The sequence below is a fragment of the Leucoraja erinacea genome, chromosome 15, assembly GCF_028641065.1.
Source record: "Leucoraja erinacea ecotype New England chromosome 15, Leri_hhj_1, whole genome shotgun sequence".
Taxonomy (NCBI): Eukaryota; Metazoa; Chordata; class Chondrichthyes; order Rajiformes; family Rajidae; genus Leucoraja; species Leucoraja erinaceus.
Genome location: NC_073391.1, coordinates 3,697,750 through 3,718,552, shown reverse-complemented (window position 1 = coordinate 3,718,552; position 20,803 = coordinate 3,697,750). Strand labels below are relative to the sequence as shown.

At 44.8% G+C, this 20,803-nt stretch overlaps 1 protein-coding gene across 1 annotated transcript in view; it reads left to right on the top strand.

The window, feature by feature from the left end:
- The first annotated feature begins 7,986 nt into the window (after window positions 1-7,986).
- The window catches only part of LOC129703907 (cytochrome P450 26C1-like), a 36,317-nt gene continuing 23,500 nt past the window's right edge, over window positions 7,987-20,803 (top strand). Inside the window, exons 1-4 of the mRNA XM_055646610.1 lie at window positions 7,987-8,314; window positions 9,380-9,604; window positions 10,504-10,779; window positions 11,586-11,741. Of these exons, the coding sequence (XP_055502585.1) occupies window positions 8,111-8,314; window positions 9,380-9,604; window positions 10,504-10,779; window positions 11,586-11,741 (861 nt within the window). The 5' untranslated portion in view covers window positions 7,987-8,110. The remainder of the gene's footprint in view (window positions 8,315-9,379; window positions 9,605-10,503; window positions 10,780-11,585; window positions 11,742-20,803) is intronic.

Genomic DNA, 20,803 nt, shown 5'->3' with positions numbered 1-20,803 from the left:
AAGAGGGGAAGAAAGCTGGAAGAGAGGAGGAACATGTCAAAGCCCGGCAAGTAATAGGCAGATACAGGTGAGCAGTAGGGGTCTGAAAGGCAGAACAAAAAGCTATTAGCTACTCTCAATTTCTCCATCACCATTGCATCTGTTCCCAAGACGAGGCTTTACATTCTAGGGCATCCAAGATGTCTTTTGTAAACATGGTTTGCCTCCACTGCTGTCACAGATTAATCCCTCACCTGCATCTCCTCTGTGACCTCTATTACTTGCCAACACTTTGTCCTGCCCATCCTCTTCCAGCGTCTTTCTCTCCACCCCCCCCCCGCCCCACAAACGGTCTGAAGAAGGGTCCCTACCCAAACCGCCACCTAACTGTTCTCCAGAGATGCTGCCTAATCTGCTGAGTTACTCCAGCACTTTTGTTTTTTCATAAACCAGCCCGTTCTTTGTTCCTACGTTGTCTTGGTTTGATTTGACAATTTTATTATCGACATCTGAATAATATTTCATGTTACTTTGCCCAAAATCTCATTCCTTTGGAAAATGATCATTGAACAAGGACAAAAAACAGAATACTGGAAAAATCGTGTTTTGTGCGTTAAATTAGACGGTGGCGCTCATTTGTTCCACAATTCAACGTTGCTGAAGTGATGAGGGGCGCAGACACTTAGCAATGTTAGAACCAGCAGGGAAGTAGGTGAAGATAGCAATAGTATTGGGCAAGAGGCACGGGAAGCTCTTAAAGCCCTTGAAAAGTGGGCAACGGTTGTAAATGAAAAGCAAGTACAGGAATAGCTTTGAGACGGCGGTTGCAGCACAACACAATAATGGGAAAATAAATGGCTTCCCCTTCCTACTCTCTATGCGGGCCCCTCTCTCCAGACACATATTTTTAAGGGTATTCAATAGAGCAAAACATCTCCCCCCCCCCCCCCCCCCCCCCCCACACACACTTATCCCTTTAATGACAGGTTAGATGATTATGGATGTTGATGTTTTTTATGCTTTATTTTTCTTTAAGCCTCAATGGCATTATTTGCAAAAGGGGATGTATACATTTGAATGAGTTTCAATCCTCAATATGCCTCACGGAGAATTTAGTGTTGCTGCAGCGTTTACATTGTTTAAATATAAACATAATTAGTTTTTAAAATGTACATTTTCTGTTATGAAGAAGCAAAGCCAATGAAAAAAGTCCAATATGAAAGCCTTATCACCATCACCAGGGAGTTATTTCCAAATAAAGTAACTCAGTTATGGTCTGAATAACTGATGCATTTCGTTGTCTCTGTACTTTACACTGACAATGACAATTAAAATTGAATCTGAATCTGAATCTGAAGAAGGGTCTCGACCCGAAACGTCGCCTACTCCTTATCTCCATAGATGCTGCCTCGCCCGCTGAGTTTCTCCAGCATTTTTTGTCTACTTTCGATTTTTCCAGCAGCTGCAGTTCCCTCTTAAACAGGTTATTGTTTACTGATTATTTTGTAATTTCTTGCTGACAAATCATTGCAGCGACGAAAGACCCACTCGGTTGATTACCAGTAATTTAAAATATTGTTTTAGTCGTGACGAGATTAAACTTTAAACGTGGTCAAAATTATTTATATTTGCATCCCCACTAAAAATGAACAGTTTCCTCTCCATCCTGTTTGGGATTTTTTTTTGCTCCCTTTGTTGTTCAACTAGATGTTGGTTTCATATGAATTGTCTTTACGCTGGCTTCAATAGTTCTTTGCCTAAAGTAGCTCCTTGGCTTAAAGTTACAAAAGCGTATAAACATCTATTTTCGGCTAAGCTTATACGAATGCACCAAAAAAAAATCAACTATCAAGCAAAAGTAGCCTCAGGGGGAAAACGCCAGGGGGAAGCGCCAGGGGGAAAAAAGAATAACCTGAAACAGCTCTTTCGCAATGAGTTTTGGTTGCATTGACTGGAAGTAACGTGCATTGTGGAACGCGGATAGTTTCATCACACGACTACATTAGATAAAACATCTAGGCGCTCCGTGAACACTAATACTCCTCTCGTGCCGGCCCTTGGGTTTTTCTATTGGGTCGTGTTACATAAAACCCACACAAAGCAAAACTGACAGATGTCTTCAGATGTGTGCTCCCACATTACCCATTACATTTGAAGGCTGCCTTCGGATGTACGATTGAACGAAGGATGGGTTTGTTTTTGAAATAACACGAGGTTTTGTCTACAGAACTGCTCAGGACCTTGATGAAAGGACTGGTTTTGTTTCCGTAAACAAGTTTTAAATGTCTCCAAGGAAGAAGAGAATCGTATGATGTGTTCCGTCTCACTCCGGGCGAATCCGTGTTCTGTTTCTCCTGTGGACTTGGGGCATGTGTCGTGTGTGTGTGTGTGTGTGGCCTGAATCATATCGGGGAGAGGTTTGCTGCAAAGGACGAACTCTATAAAGAAAATACCCAATGAACACTCGTGGATTGTTTGTTGTTGTCGAATTACAACTCATGTCCGGTAGATATCGAGAGAAACGGGGGGAGTGCGGACGAGTGCAGAGCCCATCTTTAAAATTGGTTTCGGATTATGAAATGGGGGTAAATGAATTTCTGATGCAGAGATTCATTTATCAAAAGATGAAACAACCCGCCCCCCTAATTGTGTTGAAAAGAAACATGGAAAGAAGCGGTATTCGTGCACCAGCGAGATCGAATGTAATAAAGGCATTATTTCACATCCCCCTCCTAGTTCTCTGCCTCTGCTTGTAAACTAAGCCTCTTCTGCCCCAGTGGATTAGGCTGAAAAAGCCTTGATCTTTTGCATTTTTCAGACCACGACGTGTTGCTTTGTGAAGAAGCACACGGGTTTTTTGTTGCCTTTCGTAACTTTTAAGCAATTTCTTTGTTAATTAAAAAAAACAAAAAACGCTTGCATTGCAAAAACAAGTAACCAAATTAAAGAATATAAAATCCTGTTAAACTCTGAAAGTTAAACTGTACCTGACTCCCTCGTAAAATGCCGTTAAACTCTCAAAGACTCAGTCCCACTACTTTTAGCGTTTCGCCATGTGGAATTTAATTCCAGCGAAGTCCTTAACTAAGAATCCTGTACACATCCCGGCACTGCATATTCTTGGAGATGGCGTCTCCACAGTCAGGACGTTACCGTGTCTCCATTTCCAAAGATCGATGCTATGGAGAATGCAGACAGGCGGAAACAAGCGGCTGGTGTTTACAGGTAGGCAGGCATGCGCAAAAAGCCAATCCCGAGGTGTGAGTTTGAATGGAAGACAGAGCCGAGTTAAAAGCAAGGTGATGCTTGACTGCAAATTCCACCATGGCTTTTGTCAAAATGATTCCACTGGAAGATTTAAAACCACCTGACGTAACGGGACATAGTGGTTAAACATAAAATTGTGCACATGACGTTTTGTGTGTTGACTTGAATTAGACTTGCATGTTTTTTTTCTGCTTTGTGCAAATGCTTTCCTGAGTAACAATCACGAAATCTGCATGCATGCGCGAATTTCAAAATATTTTGTTTTTAGTAAGAAACAGGTTAAGATGGCGTCGGCCAAATCATGCCTCTGAATAGAAAGTTGGGGATTCAAGATTCACTTGAGCACCAAATAGAAATGAGATGAATACTCCAAAGGGTGCTCATTGAGACCATATTATAAACCAAGGTAGCAGCATCTAGTGCCATGGATCCCGTGACAGTGTGAGTGTGAGTGTTATCCCCAATGTTCTGGCTAATAACGAAACAACACACACGAAAGGAAGCAGATTATCTGGTCGTTACCGCACTGTGGAAGCTGTCACGTTTGCTGCCGCATTCCTACACCAGGAGCACAATCAGAAAGTGTAATAAAGAACTTCAAAACAAATTCTCACGGGAGTGCCAAAAATGCAATGTTAACGCAAGCGTTTTTAAGTTACCAGTTCACTCGAGAATGTATTCATATTTTAATGTTAATTTACTTCTATTTTAATGCCCAGGAAAATGTATTATCAATTAATTGTGAATGTGTAAAATCTCCTTGTTTGTAATATTTCAAATGTTAATGTGAAGATATATTTTTTATTATTGAATATGTGAGAAGTAAAATGTATATATTTCACGATTGAGCTAAATGTTTCAAGTTGCCGCGAGAGTCGTGCACCTGTGATATCTGGTCACGTCAGGTACAAGAAAGCCAGGTATAACTTAGGGCCTTGAAAGGAGATTGAATCCATATTGAGGGGAAGCACATTTCCGAGCGACATTGAAAGAAACGGAATGACAGCAACTTCAATAGTTTTTAATTGATTGGGGAAAGGCTGACCAAACAACAAACAGGCACAAGAGGATTGTCAGGATGGGTTTCTGGAGCCGAGTGGGAAAGAAACCTTCCCTCGGGAGACTGGATGTTTCTTGTTGCTGGTAAAGGGACACACACACACACACAATTATAAACGACACCAACAAACTCCAACAGGTGTTTTCAATAACTGGGGGCTGGAAATGAGACAATGCACCTGGAACTGGGTGATGAACTGCGGATGATAAATTCAAAATTAGGTATGAAGGGACAAATTCAGTTAAGAAATGGTGGATCGCCTCTTGGGAAAGAAAAAGGCGAATGTAACACAGAATTAAAAGCAGAAAACACTGGAACGCCCACACTGTGAGCTTTGTATAACCCCCTATACATAAAGGTAAAAACAAATAAAAAGAGTTCATTTAATAGAAATTGTATGAGAATTTGACTTAAAAAAAATCTAGTTTATCAGTCGTAAGAAAATACCCCCCCCCCCCCCCAATAGCAACTAGCGGACCCCTGTGCTTTCATGTGGTATTTTCAAGGATTTGGATGAAGCATACTCTCACAGTTGGTGGTCTGCGTTAAGGAGGAACAGGTCGGAAAGACAAATCCCATTGCGGATGATTAATTCCAAAACCACTCAAATCTCTGCTGGGAGGAAAATAAATATGGAGGAGAGGAACTATTTCAAAGGTGTCCAGTGTATTCTGGTGTCGGGGAAACCTTGGGCATGTGTAAAAAATATCGACTGCGTCAGAGACCAGGTTAATAATATTGTGCTGTAGATGATCGTAAAACACGTTGGAGAAAAATTGAGGTTTGGACAGAAAATGCAGCTAACGTGAGAAAGGGCACTATATCACGTTACAGTGCCCGGCAGCGGGCTGTAAATTACTGAACCAGCAATTCGGTATCATATGTGATAAGCAGATGCTTTTAGGATTTGCACGTCGAAACAATAATAGACTGTAAACTATTAAACAATCTATGACTCCGATTTGTACTAGCGGTATTTCTGCTTCCTTCCATATCGCCAACATGTTGAAGCTGATTGTTTAAGAAGGAACTGCAGATGCTGGAAAATCGAAGGTAGACAAAAATGCTGGAGAAACTCAGCGGGTGCAGCAGCATCTATGGGGCGAAAGAGATAGGCAACGTTTCGGGCCGAAACCCTTGGGAAATAGGCAACGTTTCGGGCCGAAACCCTTGGGTTTCGGCCCGAAACGTTGCCTATTTCCTTCGCTCCATAGATGCTGCTGCACCCGCTGAGTTTCTCCAGTTCGTTTCAATTTAATGAAGGTGAAACATACACAATCATACATTTAAATACCTTGTGTCAGCAAATAATATATATTTGGGTTGTTTTGAAATATAAAGTTAAAACTGCATATTTGATGCTGGTATGAATTATTTAAAGTTGTTGAGAATTTTTAATTCGGATTACTTTTTGAACAGCATAATTAATTCTCTGTTTCAGCAGTGGAGAAGGCATTACGGCTGGGTGCGTGGTTATGGAACAGCCCTCACTATAAGTGAAGGCTAACAATCAACTTGAAGGGTGAACACCGCACATCATTGCTTCAAATCAATTGTCATTCTTACTGTTTAATTATTTGTTTTTTTTGGGGGGGGGGATATATAAGTGGACAGGCGCCCTACTTTGAGGCAACTTTGCGCCTCCGATAATTCAGGGTGATTCTGGCTGGTGTGGAATGTCCAGGTCAATACATAGCGAGAGACACATGCGCCGATGATGCATAAAGCCCTGGTGTGTGTGTAGCCCTGTCTCAATGGCTTGTGCTCGGTACCTCATGGTTTATATAAGGTGCGGTGAGACTGCGCGAATCTCTGGAAACAGGCATTCGCCCAGCGCAGGGCACCGGCCACGCAAAAGAGCCTCTTTTAACCGATATCGTAGATTTTTGATAAAACAGGTGACCTCTCCTCCCAGATATTAAATAGATGCAGATTTGCAGAAAAGACTGGTGTGTTTCCTTGTTTGTGAACCATCTTAAAATTGACATGGTTTCGGATCGCCTCCAGCTGCCGACTTTACTCCAGGGTTAAACTGTCTGCGTAACAGAACGAAGCGTTCAACCTCCGTCAGAGCCGCAGAAAAAGTGTGCTATCGGGTTGCCTTTGGGAGGGGGGGGGAGGGGGGGGGGGGGGGGGGAGAGGGGGGTGAGGGCGTGGCCCAGGTTTCTTTGGGGGCCACTGACTGGTCTCTGTTGAAATCTAGAGCAGTGGCTGCCTGTGTAGATATGGAGTTGACAATTCCTGCTATTGGTTACCTGTTCTCTCATTGAATCTCTCCCGAGTCCCGACAGCTTCAGTGATCTGATGCACTGTCTGCTGCTCTCCCCACTCAGTCTTTCTCGCTTCCTTCCACTTTAATCATTGCGATCAATTGCACCCAAATCCTTCTAATTGGGCATGGATACTCACAACCTGCTTGTTGCCACTTTACAAAGTATTTAAATTGCCCGACGACGTCATCCGAGGAGGTGGATGGTCCGGTTAGCGAATATCTATAAAACCGCTGTACACAGAAACACGCCAATACTCACGCGGAACAGGGTTTTGGTGGAATTTGAATGGAAAACTACTGCGCTGTCTCATCCTAGTTGCACTTTCATCAGCAGAGTAAGTTTGTTTTTCAGATGGTTTCTCTCGTTAGCGAATCTGTTATTTGTTTGCACTCTTTCACTGACACGTGTGAATAAGGACTGCAAATGTACACGTGTTGTGGCCGGAATTGGAGCAAGGTCTTGTCTGGAATTGATGTATGTGATCGTGGGGAACTGACTGCGGCAGATCAGTCCACGGTCCCATTTGCTCAACGCACTATAATATTCACTCCATTAGCAAATGTCAAAGTCCCATTTTAAACCAAAATATTCGAATTAAGCCAACTAATAACGAATCGATTAATGGGAGAACTGTTTCAACCCAATGTCTGTTTGGTAATCATCTCTCTTTAACACGTGCTGTTATCTCAATGTTAACCACGCTCCTGGCCAGCTTAAATAAGTGATCGTCTGTAGACTGTTCTGTATAAAGCATCTTGCCTATGTGTGTGCGTTGGATTGTCAGACGCGCCGTTGTCATTAGGGGTTATAGTTAATCCTATTCCCAAATAGACCGGAACAAACAGAAGATCATTTCCAACAATAATATCCAGTCTTTAAAAATATTCGATCCCTGCCCTGCATCAAATAAACCACGTGTTGTTGGTCTGTTGAACAAATGACGGGATACGTGTGGGCCACCAGCTTTATTATGCTTGCTTGCTTATCATTGCATTCAAATGCTCTGGAATTATAGCTTTAAAGAGAGTTGTTTCTGTAATTTTTGATAGGGCTGCGGTTCCGCGGATTCTCATTGACAACCGCTACCCAATCGACCCGTAACACGAAGTAAATGTATTCTTTAAAATAATAGTCTTTATAAAACTTGTTTTCCAGTTTTTCTCCTTCAAAGACGCGCCCTTGGTTAACGACTAAACAAATTAAAACAGTTGCAAGGGATTATATTTGGTTATAGGGTAAGTTTTAATGAACAATCGTTTTAATCTCTGCCATTCCAGTGGACATTTTCAGGGATGATCTTTGGCGGTTCTAGTGGTTTAAACTTTTCTGAGGGTGTATTAATCTTCTGTGTGTAGGATACGTGCGGAAGTTGAAGATCGGAAGAAGGTGGCCCGGCCCATCCACTACTTGATACTGGGAGAGAGAGAGAGAGAAAGAAGCGTCGTTTTAATAATAAACCCTTGTTATTGAGACTACGTTCTCGGGGACGAGACAGATATTTCCACCGTGTGAAACGAGTTGGTTGCTGGCCATGTTTCTGTTGGGGATTGACTACCTCTCGGCGCTGGCTACGGCTCTCGCCTCGTTGCTCTCGGCGCTGCTTCTACTCGCCGTGTCCCGGCAGCTGTGGACTCTCGCCTGGAACGTGACCAGAGACAGGGACAGCAAGTTGCCCCTTCCCAAAGGCTCCATGGGCTGGCCGCTACTCGGAGAGACGCTGCACTGGATGGTACAGGTATGGAAGAGAAGGCACTAGTCGGCAGCGAAGCGGGTAATCTTGCCCCAGAGGTGTTTTATATCAAGGGGTGGGGCAGTTAACGCGTCCGACCTGCTCAATTACTGTTTCACTTGGCGAATACTTGTACTTCTATATTGTAGAAATGCAGCGAATTGCAGTCACCGGTGTTCCTTTCTGCGCGTCTCATCTACATTGGTAAATCTGTATCTCCCTCCCTTGCTGCTCCCGAGAAAGTCCAAACACCTTGGTGTCATAATCTGACCATAAATAACACCGCTCCAAACATTGTGTTTATTTATTTTTTAATCTTCATAAACTCGTGGGAGAATCCATTTAGTCGAGTTCCCCTCAGTGGCTTCTGAAAGGAAACGATCCAATCTCCACATACACGGGTGCACTGAAGCTGAGATCTATGTCGGTAGATTATTCGCACAGATAGTACAGAAATAAAGGGCGCAGGAAGGAACTGCAGATGCTGGTTTACACTGAAGATGGAATCAAAATGCTGGAGTAACTCCGCGGGACAGGCAGCATCTCTGGAGAGAAGGAATGAACAAGAGTCTCGACCCGAAATGTCACCTATTCCTTCTCTCCAGAGATGCTGCCTGTCCCGCGGAGTTACTCCAGCATTTTGTGTCTATTTACAGAGAAATAATGGATTGATGTGGAATATTCAAGATGAGGGGACGGTAGGGAAGTGGCGAATAGCAACGAAGTGACAACGTGCAGACGGGGACACTCCCGTGTCTTGGTTTGTGAACCGTCGCTCGCAGAGTCCGCCCGGTAAAGTGGGCGATCGGTTTGACGTTGCGAGGTAAAATAACAGTGACATCGTTCCAAATCCAGCTAGGACAGGCTGTCTTGCGCTCGCTGCCGACTGGGACGTGGGAATGGGGTCTGTGTTCTCAGCGGCGAGGAGTGATTGAAGGCTCAGTCCCAAGCATTCGGAAGCACTCAGTGTTAATTACAGGTGTCTTCAGACGTCGGAAGCGGTTTAGAGGGGGGCATTTAGACTTATTCCCAGCCCTCGATTCCCGGTGACTTCTCCCTTCCTTGCGGCAGGGTGCCAACTTCCACGCTTCCAGGAGAGAGAAATATGGGAACGTGTTCAAGACGCACCTGCTGGGCAGGCCGGTGATCAGAGTGACGGGCGCGGAGAACGTCCGCAAGATCTTGATGGGCGAGCACAGTCTGGTGAGCGCCCAGTGGCCACTCAGCGCCAGGATCCTGCTGGGCACCAACACGCTGGCCAACTCCAGCGGGGACCTGCACCGCCAAAGGAGGAGGGCAAGTAGCTGTACTGGCGCCGAGCCACCCCCTTCCTTACACACCACCGGCAAAAACACAAACACACACTGGCATCTGGAGCAAAAAAAAACCCACACAAACTGCTGGAAGAACTCAGCGGCTCGGGCAACATCTGGATGCAGTGTCTCGACCCAACACCGCAACATCATCTATTTAGCAGTTGGTAAAAAGCGAAAATTACATCAATCCACGGCCAGGGTATAAATTAGTTTCAAGGGCATCATTAGCTATTTAATGTTATTGCACTGAACAGCAATTTTTCTAGAAACTGCTGGGAATTGGAGAGGGGTCTAGCTTCACTTCAATAGATGGCCACAGTATATTTTGATTGGGAAACATATCAAAGATAATGCTGAGTTTGAAGGAACTGCAGATGCTGGATTACACCGAAGATACACACAAAATGCCGGAGTAACTAACTCAGCGGGACAGGCAGCATCTCTGGAGAGGAGGGCAACGTTTCGGGTTGAGACCTGAAGAGGCATCTCGACCTGAAGAAACATCATCCGTTCCTTCTCTCCAGTGCCTGTCCCGCTGAATTACTCCAGCATCGTGGGCCTATAGTCGGTGTAAGTCGGCATGTGCAGTCCCTCCATATACTATCGCTTCCCTTCCATGTACACTGCTGAATCCGCTGAGTTCCTCCAGCAATTAGAGTTGGGCGGGGGCACGAAACGGCGCCGTCGTGGGGAGGGCTCTTGCATGCAGACACGATTTGTTTAAAAAAAAGTCTGCATTCATTCATTGACAATATGCAAATGGCAGTCCGGTGGATAGTTTTCTGGGTCTTGTTAGATTGGGATGTTTGAGCACTTGACCTGATCTCCCGGCGAGTGTGTGTGCCCTGACTGGTCTCACGCTCACCCCTGTGTTTGCAGATGCTGGCCCGGGTGTTCAGCCACACCGCTCTGGACAGCTATATCCCCGGCACACAGCGGCTGGTCCGCTCCCGTGTACAGGCGTGGTGCCGGCAACGCGCCCCGCTCGCTGTCTACCCCGCCGCCAAGGCGCTGACTTTCTGCATCGCCATCCGCATCCTGCTCGGCCTCCGGGCTGCGGACCACCAGCTAGACCATCTCTCCAGTATATTCGAGCAACTGATGGAAAATATCTTCTCGCTGCCTTTGGACATTCCCTTCAGCGGCCTGCGTAAGGTACGGAGCCGCCCGCTGTGTCCGTTTGCGCTGCATCGCCACCCCAATCACTCGCTGCAGTTTGTTCCTGCTAAGCTGACCTCAACATATGATATGTTCATGCACTTGGGCTGCCAAGTACTGGTTTTATTTTCCACGAGTCTGCCTTCTAACCTGGCCCAATAAGCTGCCCCACAAACCAGTCCATAACCCGACGTTAATGAGGAACTCTACATGCCTATTTTCCACAGAGGTGCTGTAATGTATTATCAGTGAGAACTCGACAAGCTGGAGTAACTGAGCGGGTCAGGCAGCATCTCTGGAGAGAAGGAATGGGTGATGTTTGGGGTCGAGATGCATCTTCAGGGTTTGGCCGCTTCACTACAGAGACGAGCCGAATTGAAATCCTTAAACACTGTAATCCTGTCTCCACTTTCTGTAGACAATTCCAAGTCCCGAACTCGCGCTTTAATATTAATGCGGGGCTTTGAATTTAAGGTTTTATATTCCTATATAATTGTGTACACCGCAACATATTAGATGGCAGTGGAGTTTTAAAGAAGCGGGCCCTGTTAAGTAGCCTGTGTGTTGGACAGAGCATTCATTCTGTCTGTGAGTGCTGTCATTGAAAGCGGGCAGGTATCAGGTTTAAACTGGTGTTATCTCATGGTGTAGCATCTTTTACAATCCGCGACTAATAGCCGCATTCATTGTCGTGTCCAGACAGCACCATCTCGATAAGCCTTCGCTGTATAAAGCGAACTCGAACCCAGAGCAATTTCATTGCAATATTGTGGGGTTGTTTTTTTTTTTTTTTGTTTTTTAAGGGCATCAAAGCAAGGAACGCATTGCACGACTACCTGGAAAAAGCGATCACTGAAAAACTGCAACACAACGACCCCAGTGCCTGTCCCGATGCGTTGGATCTCATGTTGACTGGAGCGAGGGAGAACGGGAAGGAGCCGAGTCTCCAAGAACTAAAGGTAATCGGATCCCGAGCCTGGCAATGAGATGACCCCCCCCCCTTCCACCCCCCCCCCCCCCCCCCCCCCCCCCCCCCACCCCCACCACCCCACACCCACTCATCTCTGCCCCCCCCTTCCCCCTTGTTTTTCACAATGTTACATTCCATTCATGTGCTTTTCCTAACTCGCCAACAAACAAAGTCATAAAAGCTAACGCCGTGAACCTCTATGTGAAGGAAGGAACTGCAGAAACTGATTTAAGGTCTCGACCCGAATCGTCACCTATTCCTTCCCTCCGGAGATGCTGCCTGACCCGCCGAGTTACTCCGGCAATTTTGTGTCTATCTGCAGTAAAACTTAAATCTCGCAACAACCTGCAAACAAAGGCAGTCGGCAACAGCATCAAAGCAAGTGGTGAGCGTGCAACTGATGTGGCCCGGGCCTTGCTTGTGTTGCGGAGATGCATCTTGTGTGGTACAATGCTGGTCACCGACCAGGAGTAACATCACTCACCGCCTTTAGAGCCACAAAGCGCGAGTCCGTCCTCTGCACATAGTTAGGACGGCGTGTGTTTAAACACCTTGCATCACACCGGGTCAGTCCATCCGCTAGTTGGCCGCCAGCGCTGGCTGTCGGCAGCACAGCTGTGCAGTAAAGCTGCTCCGTCTCCTACACTCCGGGTCTCCCAAGGGCAAATGAAGCAGGACTCATCTCGACGTCTTTATCCTGGCTGACCGCGCTGCTGGTAATGACTCTAAAACCGTCGCTAGTTACTCGAAAAGCAATGGTAGATTTGTACGCGGCCGTTGCGAGTCTTTCTGCCCCAAAAGTAGAAATGGGTTAGAAACATAGAAAATAGATGTAGGAGCAGGCCACTCGGCCCTTCGAGTCAGCATCGCCATGATCATGGCTGATCGTCCAAAATCAGTACCCCGTTCCTGCTTTCTCCCCATATCCCTAGATTCCATTAGCCCTAAGAGCTATACATAACTCTCTTGAAAACATCCAGTGAATTGGCCTCCACTGCCTTCTGTGGCAGAGAATTCCACTGATTCACAACACTCTGGATGAAAAGGGTTTTCCTCATCTCATTCCTAACTGACCTACCCCTTATTCTTAAACTGTGACCCCCCTCCCCTGGTTCTGGACTCCCCCAACATCGGGAAAGTTTTTCCTGCATCTAGCCTGTCCAATCTCTTAAGAATTTTATTTGTTTTTATAAGAACCCCTCTCATCCTTCCAAACTCCAGTGAATACAAGCCCAGTCGATTCATTCTTTCAGCATATGTCAGTCCCGCCATCCCGGGAATTAACTTGGTGAACCTACACTGCACTCCCTCAATAGCAAGAATGTCCTCAAATTTTTGTAAGCATCATACCAACTAGTCTGTTCTGATGTTGTTTCCTGTTAGATAATACCAACCCTTTTATACTCGCTGACTAGGACTCATCTGGTGAGGAGGGAGCTCTATTCAGCACTCACCACACTAAATGGTAACAGCATAGAAGGATTGACCCTAGAGAGTCTGTACTGGTTTCATGTAAGAACAATATTTTTGGAGCCGTGCCTTTGACTATTCCCCACCCCCACCCCTAACATTTTATTTCCCTTTCAGTTCTGTTTCGAGCTCCTTTTTGAATGCTACGATGAACTTCCACACCCCCCTCTCCCCTCCACCAGACAGGGCAATCCTGATGCTAACCAGATGAGTCTCGACCAAAAACATCGACAATCCGTTCCGTTCCACAGATGCTACCTGACCCACTCACTCCCTGTGGCACTTCTTTGATTGTTAGCCATTGTTGTGTGGATGAGTGGGTCAGAATTGCTCCAGTGCCTTGTACAGAAAGCTCTTCCCAGAGAGTAGCGTGTGTTTGGTTCTGCCCAAACACTAACAGATTTCCTTAAATGTAAACGTTCTTTTGATGGGCCAATGGAATGATGGTCAAATCCAAAGGGTGTGATGGGTTCCCCCTACCCTTGACCTCACCTCACCTCAACTTCATTAGCTGAGTTCACAAACTGGTCTCTCATTCTAGATCCGTAACTATTTAGCTGTAGGTAAAAAAAGCTAAAACTAAATCAACCAAGGCCATTGTATAAATAGTTTCACGGTAATCATTAGCAATTGAAATTTATTGCACTGGGAACTAACAACATTGACAATTTTCTCGAAACTGCTGAAAAATGGAGAGGGGAGGTGTAGTTTCACATCATTATTGGGATTGGGAAAAATATATAAAATATGACATTGCTGTTTACACCATGTATTCTAGTGACTATTTTAGTGGCCCAGATGGTGTAAAAGATGGGTTTATTGATACCAATCATGTTGTGTAGAATATGTAGGAAAGAACTGCAGATGTTGGTTTACACCGAAGACAGACACAAAATGCTGGTGTAACTCAGCGGGACAGGCAGCATGTCTGGAGAGAAGGAATGAGTGATGTTTCAGGTCAAGACCCTTCTTCAGACTCATAGAACATGAGTATAGAATAAGAGGTAGTAGAAATGACCTAGAGGTATGGTAGCCTATTGTGGGAAATTGCCTGAAATAGAATCAGTCAATGCAGGAAACACTCAACACGTCAGGTAGCATCTGTGGGGAAAAAGCTGTTAACATTTCAGATCTGAATCCCTGCTTTGTTCATTTGATCTACTGAATGATTCCAGCATTTTCTATTTTGATTTACAATTTCTAGAATCTGCTTTTATGATACCTCAATTATCAGGGATTTACCTGATTTGGGCGAAACAACCAGCATTTCAGATGACAAGCAGTCATAGAAACATAGACATAGAAACATAGAAATTAGGTGCAGGAGTAGGCCATTTGGCCCTTCGAGCCTGCACCGCCATTCAATATGATCATCGCTGATCATCCAACTCAGTATCCCGTACCTGCCTTCTCTCCATACCCTCTGATCCCCTTGGCCACAAGGGCCACATCTAACTCCCTCTTAAATATAGCCAATGAACTGGCCTCAACTACCCTCTGTGGCAGAGAGTTCCAGAGATTCACCACGCTCTGTGTGAAAAAAGTTCTCCTCATCTCGGTTTTAAAGGATTTCCCCTTTATCCTTAAGCTGTGACCCCTTGTCCTGGACTTCCCCAACATCGGGAACAATCTTCCTGCATCTAGCCTGTCCAACCCCTTAAGAATTTTGTAAGTTTCTATAAGATCCCCTCTCAATCTCCTAAATTCTAGAGAGTATAAACCAAGTCTATCCAGTCTTTCTTCATAAGACAGTCCTGACATCCCAGGAATCAGTCTGGTGAACCTTCTCTGCACTCCCTCTATGGCAATAATGTCCTTCCTCAGATTTGGAGACCAAAACTGTACGCAATACTCCAGGTGTGGTCTCACCAAGACCCTGTACAACTGCAGTAGAACCTCCCTGCTCCTATACTCAAATCCTTTTGCTATGAAAGCCAACATACCATTAGACTATCCATGCTGTGTAAAATACAAAAGTGCAAAAGCACACATATGATTAATTGCTGCATCCATCCATGTGTCATAGGGATTATTTTTACTCTTTGCACAGTTACATTTTACTGTAATTACAGCTCAATTTATTGGCAATCCCATGAAAACCACTTGCAAATAAAAATGACACCATTTATCAAAGGACTCAAAATGATCTTACGGAGATGTATGGAATCATGTGGGGAATGGGTGAGGTGAATGCACAAAGTATTTTATCCCCAGCGTGCGGTATCAAGAACCAGCAGACTTAAGTTTAATGGTGAGAGGGGGGAACGTTTTGGTGGGAGCATGAGGGCTGACTTTTCTGCACAGAGGGTTGTGTGTGTGTGTGTGTGGAGTGGGCTGCCGGAGGAGGTAGTTGGTGCACGGACTAGGGCAACATTTGTCAGGCACATGGATAGCACGGGTTTAGAGGGATATAAGCTGGGCGCGGGCAGGTGAGACTAATGTGGATGGGGCATGTTGGTCGGTGTAGGTGGGTTGGTTCGGGGGGTGGGGGGGGGCTGCTTCCGTGCTGTATGATATTTGAATGGGAGCATGGATGGAAATGGTTTAGAAGGATGTGGGCTGCGCACAGGCAAGTGGCACTGGTGTGGACCGGCCATGTTGGTCGGCATGGGTGAGTTGGGCCGAATGGCCCCTTTCCGTGCTATGTGACTCCATGGTTTCTACTCTACAATAATTATCATTTACTGAACCTACAGGAGCCTTTATAGTGCTAACCTAGTTTTGATGTTAGTGGTTTTCCACCTTGCTGTAACATTAAATTCACACACTGAGTTGAGATCTCAGGCTGTGTGGATTAGCAAAGGGACCTCCTTGTGTGGCTAAGTTTAGTGGTCTAATTCCAGTGTGATTTACCAGATCCTTTCATTGAAACCTACTTCCATTTTAACAACACTTCTCACTGAATTTATGAAAGAGATCTGTGTGTAAACATCAGGAGAGAATATAGGTAGACAAAAGTACTGGAGAAACTCAGCAGGGTGCAGCAGCATCTATGGAGCAAAGGAAATAGGCAACGTTTTGGGCCGAAACCCTTCTTCAGACTTCTGCCTCCGAAGTTTTGCAACCTCCTCTGTAACTACTCCCGCTCTGTGATTCCCCCTTCCTTCCAACTCTACGTCCTTCGCTCCATAGATGCTGCTGCACGCGCTGAGTTTCTCCAGTAATTTTGTCTACCTTCGATTTTCCAGCATCTGCAGTTCCTTCTTAAACAACTCAGGAGAGAATATAAATGACTTCTGAGAAGATAGAATAATAGATCCTGGTCACTCGGGTAATGTAAGCACAATTTACCATGGAGTGTTCCTTTTCCAATTGGCCTGTCCTAATTCCATACTGGCAAAGGTTTTTCTGCAGATTTCTTTTGACATTGGATGCAGTTTAACTGAAGCTTGCGAAACTGCATTTGAGAAATGTTTCTGGGTCTTTAGGTCGGCTTTGATATTTTATTAACTTGAGCTGACTTTACTTTGTAATAGTTTGATAAAGTCAACTCTCCTTCTGTACAGCTATAAAACTCCATGTTATAAATATCCTCATAGAGAGATCTTTCTTGGCTGGCAGAGTTCAATTCAAAGCCAGCGACTGCAAACAAGATACTGCTTGGCTGGAAGCAATTCTGTAGCCGCCAATCTTAGATGTTAACAGTATTAAGTTAATTATTTTCTTTAAGTCAACACCGTGAACAATAGTAGCAACTGAATTGCAGACTCTGTAACATAGGCTCGAGTCGGTGCTTTCTGTCTCCACGGCTCTTTGGCTGTGATGATAGAGACTCCTGCAATGAAAATAAAAATCATTGCTGACCCTAATGGAATGATTACACTAAACACTTTTTACTGTGCAACTTCATTAATCACCTACCCAAATTTGGTACAAATCATCACGCTGTCATTTTAATACAATTGACACATGAACAATATCACTTTGAATTTTTTTTTTTTTTTTTTTGCTTCCTCCACTCATAAAAGTGACCAGTAAATGAGAAACTTTACAATTGATGCAGTCCAAAGCTCATTTCTACTATTAATATAGATCCAATTTCTTGAGGCCAGCTACACCTAGATTTGGATGGAACGGGATAACAATAGTGGGGATTTTGTTTCGATTGTCCAGCCTGCTTCAGTAATGGTACATTTGTTACACTGGGCTCTCCTGGTACAGAATATTCATATTTGCCTCAATTAAATGTGAATTGCTACCTATTGGTATTAGTTTATTATTGTTACATTTTACAATATACCGTGAGCAACGTAAGGGCCTGTCCCACATTCCCGAGTTACTCACGAATTCTCCCGGGTTTTCCCCTTGATTCAAATTCGGAGAATGTCCATAGCGAGTCTGTAGAAGGCCGTAGAAGTCCGTAGATATATCGTAGTGGCTCGTTATATCAGCCGTAGGTACTCGGGGCATCAGGTAAGTCGGGACTTTTTTCCAGCATGACAAAAAAGTCCACGAGTAAGAAGATAGTCGGGAGGAGGAGTTCGTAGATCACAAAAATCTTGATTTGTTTTTTACAGTCATTTTAACTCGGCAGAGGACTCGGGGAAGGTGGGACAGGCCCTTAAGTCTATGCATGCTAGCAGGTCATCTCATACCATGCATGAGTACAATCAAGCCATACTCAAGTCCAAGTTGTGCAAAGGGCAAAATAACCAGTGTTTCAGCATTACGGTGTGAGTTGAGTTGAGTTTAGTTTCATGTCATGTGTACCGAGGTACAGTGAAAAGCTTTTGTTGCATGCTAACCAGTATGCGGAATGACAATACATGATTACAATCGAGCCGTTCACAGTGTACAGGTACATGATAAAGGGAATAACCTGAATACTGTTTTGTGCAAGATCAAGCCAGTGACGGCTACAGAGAAAGTGCAGGTGTAAACAATACATGCAAGGGTCGCATTGGGTAGGTTGGATGATCAGGACTATACCCTTAGCTTATCAGAGATCCCTTCAGTTGTCTGGTAACAGTGAGGAAGACTGTTTCTGAATCGGGTATATGATTTCATGCATCTTCTGCCTGGTGGGAGAGGGGTGGAAAGGGACAACTGGACTGTAAGTGGTCCTTGATTATGTTGTCTACATTTTTGAAGCAGCACGAGTGCAGATAGTTGATTTGTGGGAAATGGGGGGGGGGGGGGGGGGGGGGGGGCAGTGGGGAGGGGATGTTAGTTTGTGGGATGGATTTGACTACATCTGGAATTTCTTGCAGTCTTGGGCAGAGCAGTTGCTAATCCACATTCTTCCCAATAGGATGATTTTCGGGCTGCATGTATAGAAATTGGAAGCATTGCTGGAGACGTTCTTCTTCTTCGTGCGTATGGCGTGCACAGCCTAAAATTGTAGGGCAACTTGTTCTATTTGATTTCTGCACGCCTGGTGGATTGCATTCGTCGAAACAGGGCGGACCACGTGAAGGTTGCAATCTCCCACCCCAGAGACACGTTGAATTTCCTTTCTGAGGAAGGAAAGGCTTTGGTGTGTTTTTTAGCCCATGGTGTCAATGTGGTTGGAACAGAATAATGTTTATGCTTAAAACATGAAGCTCTTGGCCATCAGGTGTCCTTGAGACTCTTGAAAGGCGCCCATAAATAACATTTATTATTATTATTATTATCTCCACCTCAGCACCACAGATGTTGACTGGGGCACATCTCCTGAAGTCAGCGACTAGCTCCTTAATCCTGACAACATTGAGGGAGAGGTTGGTGCCTTGATGCCGTGTTACCAAGCTGTCACCTTCCTATACTCTGTCTGATCATTGTTCATGATCTAGCCCATTATCGTGGTGTTCTCTGCAAACTTGTAAATATAGTTAGACCAGAATTTGGCCACACAGTCATAAGTGCATACGGAGTACAGTAAGGGTCTGTACATTAGTGTATACGGAGTACAGTAAGGGGCTGTGCATGAGTGTATACAGAGTACAGTAAGGGGCTGTACATGGAAGTACAGTAAGGGACTGAGAACAGATCCTTGCAAGGCACCCAAGTTGGGAATTATCATTGAGGATGTTTTGTTGCTGATTGGGGTCCATGAAACGGGAATCAAGGACCCAGGTGTGGACACGTATAGTATCAACCACACACACAGGAGAATCTGTATCCTCACTTGTTTCATACATTGTTGGGACATGGGCCTGATCACAGTGCTGATATTTATGATATCCTTAAGCAGCCCTTAGAAGGTGTGAGTGGCCACTTTCTTGGATAACTGTGATTATGTACCCATAACATGGAAACAGACCCTGCCTTTAGAGCAACCTGTCCATAGATTTAATTTAAATCACAGTGACACAGCTAATTGAGCTGCAGCCCCAGAGATCCAGATTCGATCCTGACCTTGGGTACTGCCTGTGTGGAGTTTGAACGTTCTTCCTGTGACTGCATGGATTTCCTATGGGAGCTACGGTTTTCTCCCACATTCCAAAGCATAGAAACATAGAAAATAGGTGCAGGAGCAGGCCATTTGGCCCTTCGAGCCAGCACCACCATTCATTGTGATCATGGCTGATCATCCCCTATCAATAACCCGTGCCTGCCTTCTCCCCATATCCCTTGACTCCACTAGCCCCTAGAGCTCTATCTAACTCTCTCTTAAATCCATCCAGTGATTTGGCCTCCACTGCCCTCTGTGGCAGGGAATTCCACAAATTTCTCACCTCAGTCCTAAATGGCCTCCCCTTTATTCTAAGACTGTGGCCCTTGGTTCTGGACTCGCCCAAATTTGGTAGCATTTTTCCTGCATCTAGCTTGTCCATTCCTTTTATAATTTTATATATTTCTATAAGAACCCCCTCATCCTTCTAAACTACAGTGAAAACCAAGCCTAGTCTTTTCAATCATTCCTCATATGACAGTCCCGCCATCCCAGAGATCAATCTCGTGAAACTACGCTGCACTGCCTCAATCACAAGGATGTCCTTCCTCAAATTAGGAGACCAAAACTGTACACAATACTCCAGATGTGGTCTCATCAGAGCCCTATACAACTGCAGAAGAACCTCTTTACTCCTATACTGAAATCCTCTTGTTATGAAGGCCAACATTCCATTAGCTTTCTTCAGTGCCTGCTGTACCTGCACGCCAACTTTCAGTAACCGGTGTACAAGGACACCCAGGTCTCGCTGTACCTCCCCCTTACCTAACCTAACCCCATTGAGATAATAATCTGCCCCCTTGTTTTTGCCACCAATGTGGATAACCTCACATTTATCTATATTAATACTGCATCTGCCACACATCTGCCCACTCACTCAACTTGTCCAGGTCACCCTGCAACCTCCTAACATCCTCTTCACTAAGCTGACTGTTCTCATCTCATAAATAAAATTATCCAGCCCTTGAAACATGCTAATAAATCTCCTTTCTGCACTCCCCCATTCTATCACATCTGCCCAGTAATATGTGTAAGACATCAACAGACAATATTCACTCTGGGACCTCATACATGTTCTATATTTTTGTGCATGACCTTCTGACCCTGGATCCTACATTTTAGCCAGTAAAGGCCAATACCTAGGCATTCTGCCTATATTTAATATAACATGGGCAAGATCATTAGCACTTGAGCATTTTGCCATT